The sequence below is a fragment of the Euphorbia lathyris genome, chromosome 10 (genome assembly GCF_963576675.1).
Source record: "Euphorbia lathyris chromosome 10, ddEupLath1.1, whole genome shotgun sequence".
NCBI classification, from domain to species: Eukaryota; Viridiplantae; Streptophyta; class Magnoliopsida; order Malpighiales; family Euphorbiaceae; genus Euphorbia; species Euphorbia lathyris.
The window spans coordinates 51,415,464-51,425,192 of record NC_088919.1 but is presented as its reverse complement, the minus strand read 5'-3'; the positions used below and the strand labels follow the sequence as shown (position 1 = coordinate 51,425,192).

General features: G+C 32.7%; 1 protein-coding gene across 1 annotated transcript; it reads left to right on the top strand.

Annotated features, from left to right (window-relative positions):
* The first annotated feature begins 3,714 nt into the window (after positions 1-3,714).
* Positions 3,715-5,795, top strand: LOC136208137 (heavy metal-associated isoprenylated plant protein 5-like). Its single transcript, XM_065998952.1, has 5 exons — positions 3,715-3,873; positions 4,388-4,526; positions 4,606-4,815; positions 4,925-5,011; positions 5,086-5,795. The coding sequence occupies exons 1-5, from the start codon at positions 3,715-3,717 to the stop codon at positions 5,793-5,795; spliced, it is 1,305 nt and encodes a 434-aa protein (XP_065855024.1).
* Positions 5,796-9,729: the final 3,934 nt, after the last annotated feature.

The following is a 9,729-nucleotide window of genomic DNA, read 5'->3' as shown; positions in this document are numbered from 1 at the left end:
CTCAGCTGCCTTGCAGACAAATTTCTTTCTCAATTTAGCAAATGGAAAGGTAGCTCTCTCTCATTTGTAGGTCGTTTAACTCTAATTAAGTCTGTTATTACTGGTTGTCTGGTTCATTCATTCTTGATCTATAAGTGGCCAGTGGGTTTGTTGAAAAAGCTCAATCGAAGTGTTAGAAATTTCCTTTGGACTGGTTGTATTGATCAGAGGAAGTTAATCACGGTTCCCTGGCAAACTTGTTGCAAAAGTTTGGAGAGTGGTGGTTTGGGCATTAAGGATTTTAGGATCTTTAACCAGGTTCTCTTGGGTAAGATGTGTTGGGATTTAATTCAAGAAAACAGCCTTGCTATTTCTCTGATGAAGTCTAGATTTATGGCTGTCTCTGGTTTGCCTAAAGCTACCATTGCTCCTTCCTCGATTTGGTCTTCCTATAAGTTTGTTTATTCATCCATTTGGGACCAGACCTTTTGGTGGATTGGTCAGTCTTCAACGCTCAATTTCTGGACTGATAGGTGGATCATTCCATCGGTGGCGGACAGATTGGGTCTTGATCATCAGGATAAGCGTTCAAGCTTTAATTCTGTTGATGATTTCTTGGTCAATTCGGAATGGTTTGGCTTAGGCACTCTGCCTTCGGTTGTTCAAGACAGTATTAGATCTATTCACAGGGGTAGAGATGATTCTGATTTATGCGCTTGGCAGCCCGCTATGAAGGGTATTTTCTCTGCCAAAGAGTACTATTCGATTATCAGTCCTCGTTCCTCCTCGGTGGACTGGTATAAATTTGTTTGGAATGCTCACACTCCCCCTTCTCATTCCTTCACATCTTGGAGAGTTTTGCATGGAAGGGTTCCGTCTCACGACCTCCTGCAGCGTCTAGGCTTCTCTTTTGCTTCTCGTTGCGTTCTTTGTGGTAGGGATGATGAGTCCATTAACCACTTATTCATTAGCTGTTCTTTTGCAGATTCTCTATGGAGGGCCCTTGAGATTCATTTTGACTGCGTTTTACCTCGTCATTCCCAATTCATCCACTTCTTCAGCACTTTTCGTAGCATTAATTTTGGCTCACAGGTGTCGTTGATCTGGCGTGTTGCTGTTGTCTCTTGCATCTAGTTAATCTAACATTGCAGGAATGAAGCAACCTTTAAGGAGGTTTCTCCTTCTATTCAACACTCGAAGATCGCCCTTTTTCGAATGATTCGAGAGTCCTTTGCCTCTTCTAAAGGGTTTTGCTCTTCAATGAGGGATGCTGATATCTTATCCCATCTTCTAGCTTCTCCAAGGCCGCCTCCGACTCCCAACATTATTCCGGTCCATTGGCTTAAACCTCCTCCGGGTTGGGTTAAAGTCAATGTGGACGGCTCTGCTTTTGGTACTCCTGGCGAGGCAGGAGCAGGCGGTATCTTTCGTAACTATCGCGGCTTTACCAAAGGTTGTTTTGCTTTTTCTATCCCTCCTTCTTTTGCTTATATGGCTGAATTGAGAGCCGCTATTTTCACAATTGAACTTGCTTGGGAGAAAAATTGGCATCATCTTTGGGTTGAGTAAGACTCCATGTTCGTAGTTAATCTGCTTCGACTTCGTTTCATGGATGTTCCTTGGAGTATTCGACAAGAGTGGTTGCACTGTCTTAGCATTTGCTCTAGTATGAACATTATTTTTACACACATCTTTAGGTAAGGGAATCATGTTGCTGATGCTTTGGCAAAGTTTGGAGTCTCTTCCTCTGTGATCAATTGGTGGTCTTCAGCTCTTGCTTTTTGTCACAGGTTTATCAATGATGACATTTGTAATATTTTTCATTTGCGTTTTTCTTGATTTTTCCTAAACTTTTCTCCTTCCCCCTTCTTCTTGTTTGTTCTCCTTCCTCTTTTCTTGTTCAAACTCACTTTTTCTTTTTTTAATATATGACGGGTTTGCCAGTTCTTGGGCCATGGGTGCTCACCCTGCTCAAGGTCTGTCTCGTCCCATTTTCTATCAAAAAAAAGATATGTCGTCTAAAAGTTTGAGAGAAAGCCTAATTTACTCTGTAGAAGAAATTAGGTTTTTATTTTGGTATTTATATGACGTTTAAATGCTTGAGCGCGTTATAAATTTGGGAAAATATTTGCTCCCTTGCGAACCGTATAAAATTTTCTTTTTTATTTATTTATTTTCAGACATCAATGACAGTGTTAATATAAATAATATCATGTAATAATGATGAACATTTTGGGTTAAAATCAGGTTTTTATAGGGTGACAGACATGTGTTATCGTAAAGTCATTGTAATTTAAGGTTCTTTGTACTTAAACTTTTAGATGATACTATTGCGAAAAATAATCAAATGATAGGAAAAAAATATCTATCATATATCTTGTGTCATCTGAAAGAGTTTATTTTGATTTTTTATAGATTTATAATAACTTTATAATTGTTCTTTTTTTAACGTACATTTATTTCTAAATTAGAGAAGATAATAGTTGTGGATAGATGCATATGAAATATAAATTGATTAGTATATCCAATAAATTGAGTTCATTATTGTATGTATTGAGGAAAAAATTAACACATGCTTAGTTGTGATTCTTATTTACAAACTCCATCCTTTATGTGACATAAATTCTAAAACCAAATCCCATTGTAGGTATAATTTGAATAAATTCTACTCTTTGCTTTCTTTTCTTGTTCCCATTTTGTGTTTATTAATCAACATGAGTATTATATTATTTTTTTCCAAGATAGTATGGACGACTTATACATTTTGTAAAGTTACGGTATAATACATCAGTTGCTTCGTGAATGTGTTCAAAATCCTTTATTGCCTCCGGCACTTATATAATGTCTGATTAGGCTCATGAATTTACTTAAAGTGTACTGATTAAGTCCCTAAATATTATAAAAACTTCATAAAGGTGTAAAAAATAGAAAGTTAATTTGTTTTAAAGATATAGAATCATGAATCATACATTTATTTTTTAAGTTTTGACTTTTTTTTTTATAGATTTAAACAAATTGAAATGTATATCACTTTAAACAAGTTCAGAGGGTAATGAATCACTATAAGCGAGTTTCGAAGACCAATATGTCATTTTAAACAAATCTAGGTGGCAAATAAGTTACTTTAAGCAAGTTGAGGGAGTTAACAAAACACTTTATAAGTTTAGGGGGTCAATCAACCTTTTAAGGTAAGTTCAAAAGCTATTAATGTATTTTAACTATTATAAAATAATTAATTGATTTATATATGAAAATTTAATTCAATTAGATTGAATTTTAGTAGATTAGAATGGAATACAATTTTAAAACTGAAAAATTTGGACAGTTATAATGTAATAAATTTTGGAAAGCGTTTTTTTCTTAAAAATGGTAAGATGTATATTTGACTATATTTAATCAGTTTTGAAAATTCAATGAAATTAAATTTAATCGATTATAATATAAATAAATTCGAAACTGAAAATTCAATGAAATTGACTGTTACGGTTGAAAAGATTGATTTTTCAGCTATAAAAGGGAAACAAAGGATGTCTAACCAACACATAAAACTCTCTCTTTTAAAGTAAAAAGGAAAACATAAACAGAAAAGTAAGTATTCAAACATTCCTTATATTTCAAAGTTAATTTCGTTCTATTAGTTGAATTTTCATTACAAACCATTTTATATTAAATCTTTAGGCCATCAATCTCACCCATTTGAAGTGCTTGACAAACACCGAACGAAGATCAGTCTAAATGTGGAAACATTTCAAAGGTGCCGCCATGGTGATGGAGGACCTCCAAGATTATCTTATGATTAAAGCTATGTCCGCAAAGAGCAAACTAGCTTTTCGAAAGTGTTCGGGACTATGCGACATAGACATAGTGATGGAGTTTGAAACTCGACCAGATCAAGTGAGTTGTCTGAGTTAATTTCAAATAAATATTACGTGGTTTCATATTTTTTTTAGATCGGTATATATTGTTGGTAAAAAATTTTATTTTTTTAAATTTGACCAATATCGATCTCAAAATAAAAAATTTTAAGAATTAAATAACCAAATTTTTTATTTTTCAAAATTATCATTTTTTAAGTTTTCTTTTTTTAAACATTAACTTTCTCTCTCATAAACAAAACACCACCTAAATAATCTTAAACCAAAAAAATTGAAGAATTAAACTTGATTAAAACATTATTTTTTTAGGTGGATAAATTTGGAAAAATGAAAATTTTGATTGAATTAAGTGTAATTGAAATCAAAAGTAAAATTAGCCTAATTAATATTATGATGTTAGGATAAAATTAAAATTAAAATTACTCTACCAAAGTTTTTAACACCTTATTGCTTGAATTCACCTTTGAATCACACTTTACTGTTTCGAATATTCATTAAGATTTTCTCATCTGATGCAATTTTGTTTGTCTTAGGAGCAGACAGAAGGCGAAGGAGATAAAAACGCTGCCGCCTCCGCCGCCGGCGAACCGAAGCATGTTTCTGTTTACAAAATGAACATGCATTGTGAAGGCTGTTGTAAGAAAATTAGAAGAGCCGTGAAGCATTTAGAAGGTGAGAATTGAATAGGATTGATTGATTTGTTTTGATTGATTTAGGATTGCCAATTGAAGTTTGTGATTTGTTGTTGAAGGTGTGGAGTCGGCGAAGACGTATCGTCAATCGAACAAATTGACGGTGACTGGGGAGGTTGACCCTGAGAAAGTGAAAGCGAGGCTGGAAAAGAAAATGAGGAAGGAAGTAGAGATTGTATCTCCGCAGCCGAAGAAAGACGGCGACGGTGGTGTTGAGAAGAAAGCGGATGAGAAAGCCGCCGAGAAGAAACCGGAGGTGAAGAAACCTCAATTAATTTAATAATAAAATAATTAATTTAAATTCGTTTCTGATTACGATGTGTTGGATGGAAGATTAAACTTCAATTAGAGTGATTAACTCGTTTGGATTTAATTAATCAACGCAGATTACGGTGGTTTTGAAAATCAGAACTCATTGTGATGGTTGCATTACCAAAATGAAGAAGATCATCAGAAAAATTAAAGGTAGATAAATTTTTTCAATCTCTGCGATTATACAAATATTTTTTCAAATTATAACTGACGTTACCGATTAACAGGAGTTGAGAGCGTCGCAGTCGACGACAGAAAGGATCTGGTAACCGTGAAGGGGACAATGGAAGTTAAGGACCTCGTGCCTTACCTGTCGGAGAAGTTCCGGACGTCCGTTGAGGTCGTTCAGCCGAAGATAGATGAGGCAAAGAAAGAAGTCGGCGGTGGCAGCGGAGGAAGAGACGAGAAAAAGACCGATGCTAAGAAAGTAGATGGAGGAGGCGAGAAAAAGAGGGATGACAATAAAGAAGGCTCCAAAGCCGGCGAGAAAAAGAGCGATGGTAAGAAAGATCAAGCCGGAGCTGGAGAGAAAAAGAATGATGATAAGAAAGGCGATGAAAGAGGAGAAGAAGCAAAGGTGAAGAACAAAGAAGCTCTAGCTCCAGTTCCAGTTCCAGTTCCAGTTCCAGATCCGGCGACAGCGACGGCAGCTAGTGGTCACGGTGATGCTATGGCAGAGGTAATAAATAAGATGGACAATTATCCGGCATATGTTCCTCCTCATTGGATGGACGGGATATTTTCTCAGACTCACACTGTTGACCCACAACATCCGCAATACGGTTATGGATATAACCCGATAAATCAAGGTTACCAGACTCCGGTGTACAATTATGGATACATACAACAAAGGTATGGACAACAAGGGTATTATATTGAACCAGCGTACAATCATCCATTCAGCGACGACAATCCACATGCTTGTTCCATCATGTAAAACGACGACGGAGAATGATATAGCCGGTGATCACGGCTATTGTATATAATATGTAATAGGGCTAAAAGAGTAAATATCTTTTAATTAATGTGTAAACATACCTTTCCTATTAGCTTGCGTTGTTAGAGTGATGAAGAATCCCCTTCTTATTGTGTATTGTGGATTAATGCAAATTTCAGAAGGCATCACAAAGGTCCTGCAACAAGAAAAGTTGTAACATAGTTGCAGAAATTAAAATTTTCAAATTCTAGTCCACTTATCCCAATACAATTTTCCTTTCTCAAATCCAACCCAACTAAACAAGTATTAGTACTAAAAACCAGTGAAACATAAATTCAAATTAGCAGTTCCCAAACTTCCCCGAGGGCATCTAAAGATTGGGTTGGGCAGAACTCAAAATAACATCTGATGAAAGGAATAAAATCAAATCACTAAAATATATAGAAACCTGAGGAAAACCAAATGATATATACTTGTTTAAGAACAAAGCTTCTTCAAGGGCACACCTGAGGCTGGATTCTTGGTGACAGTCAATTCTGTTGCCCCAATACAAGTACTTGTCGTGGAGAAAGAAAACCCAAAAAAGGAACAAAGATGCAATTGCAGCTATAATAGTGAGAAATCCTGAGTTTAAGCTTGGGTCCAAGGGGTTTGTGTATTGTAGCCATAGTAGGGAGAAAGAGAGAGGGATTGAAGGTGAGATGATGAGGAATTAAATATCACTTCACCCACTTCCAGTTTTGAGCTTTCTAGTTGGAAGAGAGATCAGATCAAGGACAACAATTCTTAATTATCATTACTAATGACAAAAATTCACCGTAATTTAATTCTTACATATTCATAAAACAGTGTCACAGCTCCCTAAATTGAAACCATAAATCATAGGGTAATATTTCAGGTTTTTAACTAATTTAACAATTTATAAACTAAATTGATATTTAAATTCATTTGACACTTTAAGTTATCATCAATTAAGGCAAAAATCACCAATTAAGATATCATCTTATCCAAAATCATTAATTAAGTTATCATCCTATCCAAAAATTAGTAACTGTGACTATTTGATATAGACTATAATAACTTCTGTGTTGGCTCAAAATGGATTGGAAAATAGGGTCTAAAAGTGTTTAACCGAACTAAATCAATTGATGATTTTTGCTTATGATGGATGACTCAATTGATGATTTTTGCTTAGTTGAGGATTTTAATAGTTTAGGGCTCTAATTGACTTTAAAGCTTTAGAGAGCCGAATGAATGTTATATCTTGAATTTATATATCTATGTAGAAAACTTTTGAATTTTAAATTCCACTTGTTTGTATACAATAGATTTTTTTTGGTGTTTATATGCTTACTAAAATTTTAGATTAGTGGAAAAAAAATGTGAAGAAATATTGCACTTTTTTAGTCTTTTAATTTTACTATATTTTTTTTTACGTTTTAAAAATAGTAGTCATTATGATTTCTTTTTATTTTTCAGTTGTAATTAAATATCGAAAAATTTATTATTATTATTATTTTTTAATAAACAAACTGCGTGTTAGTATATGTAACAAACTTTAACAAAAATTATATATATATATATATATATATATATATATAATTGATTTTGGTTCAAATTAGTATTATATTAAATTTACTCTTTACTAACAGTCTAGATTTAAAAAAAAACAAAATTACGGATAACTAACTGCCAATTAAGATTTTTTTTTAAACAACCATCTTCTAACTAAATAACATTTAAATGATGTCTAAACTAAAAGTTCAAAAATTAAAATTGTTAAAATATCATTTTCACCAAGTTTATAACGGAGGATTAACTATTATTTGGAGTGCACATATTAATCAAAGGTAAATGATGTAATTATGTTAATATAGTGCAAAGTTGTAAGTTCAATAATCACAATGTTCATCTTTAAAGTTCAGAGGTCGCAATGAAAACAAGTGAAAAGTAAAAAGATCATAGGTGTAAATTACCTAAAAATATCATCTTTGTAGAATTTTTATTCTGAGTATTAAAACACAATTATTTGGAATATTGACAAAATTTACCCCAAAATTATTATAAATATATATTTTATTCTTATTTTATAAAACAGCTGAATTTTATTCAACTCATTTTATTTTAGGTTAAAAAGTTTAGTTAAATTTGGTGCTTTTAAAAGTAATAACTATGAGGTAAGTGACATTTTCTAAAAAGAAGAGTATAATTGAGTTACGATGGCTACTATTGAGACAAAATTGATTTGTTTTATACAATGGAAGTAAAATTAAACTTTTTTAATAACCTTAAAACTAAATTAGCCCTTATTTTGTGCTTGTTTGTTTCCATTTTTTGGAACTGATTCTTACCTTTTAATACTAAAAATGAAATAGAAAGTGTTTGGTAAGTCAATCAGAACTTAACAATGTAATTTTAAATACTTTGTTTTGTAAAAAAACATACCATATACCTTTATTTTACTATAAAATTGTATTATTTCTGTTTTTTTATCCTCATTCCAAAGTTTTCAATATTATATTTTTTTGTGAATTATAGCAAGGCTAAAACAGGGTAAATTTCATACAGGACTACTGAATTTTATCCATTTTAACATTGTGGCTATTAAACTTTAATTCTTAACGGTATAACCACTGAACTTTACACCTTTTAACACTGGTGACCATTCAACTCTAATTAAGTCCTTAAAATAACTGTTAAAGTTGTTCAGAACGACGTTTACCATGAAACCACATTTTTTATTTTCCAAAATCACATTTATTTGGAGCTTTCTCTCTCTAAAAATTCACTATCTCCTAACAAAACAACACCTAAATGACCTCAAAACGAAAATTTCAAGAATTAAAGTTCCTTAGAATATCATTAACTTTTTGAGTTTTTTATTTTGAGCCCATTAACGTTCGTTTTGGGGTGTTGAGTAACCACCAGTGTTAAAAAAATATCGAGTTCAGTGGCCATATTGTTAAAAACTGAAGTTCAGTGATAATAATGTTGAAATGGATAAAATTCTGTGACCATGGATGTAATTTATCGAGCTAAAATACTTTGATTTAATGTCTTAGTAAAACTACCCTAATATATCTTTTGATAAATTATCAACATATAATATGCAATTCTCTCTTTCGACATGGTATTAGAGAGCACGTCAAATATGGAAAATTGAGCAATTTCAGTAGCTTCCTTTTCCCCAATTTATTCTTTTGCGCCCATATCATTTGGGGGATTCTTCGTCACGAGTAGACATCCATCCAGGTGTTAAAAAATTCATGAACTTTATTTGAAAATTTTCCAAAACCACCCTATAAAATATTGAGGGCAATGCATCGACCCCTGCCTCGCTCTGTTGCCACTACAATTTATGACGATTTTTCTTTCTACGAACACAGTTTCATTACAAATAATCACTTAACCATGCCACATTTTACATTTTGTCATTATTTTTAATTTTATGATGATAATTTTTAAAAGAGTCTCCATTGTTTTACCGATTTGTCACTATAGGATATATTTTATGACGATACACAAAAAATTGTAACCTATAGTTTTGGAGGCAAAATTTATTAAAATGAATTTGGCGGGTGATGCTCGCAAAATATATAGCATTTAACAGGACAAGTGTATCCTATCGCAACAAGTAATAATGTACTAAGCACGAGATCGAACACAAGAACTATTCGTTATAATTAGTAAATCTACTAAGGCTGGTCTAATTATTTAGAGGGTTGAATCAAATTGGGGTTTGTTTAATAAACTAATTGAATTAAAAGCAATAAAGTGAACAATTAACAGTGTAGAAGGTGAATTAATGGAAGGCATAATCTAGATTGAGGGGTCCTTTGATTGAATCCTATGTATGGTTTCAGGCTTATATTCTTGTTATTAATTTGACGGTATCACCCTAAGAAGAAATACGAACGTAATCAAGATTCATATA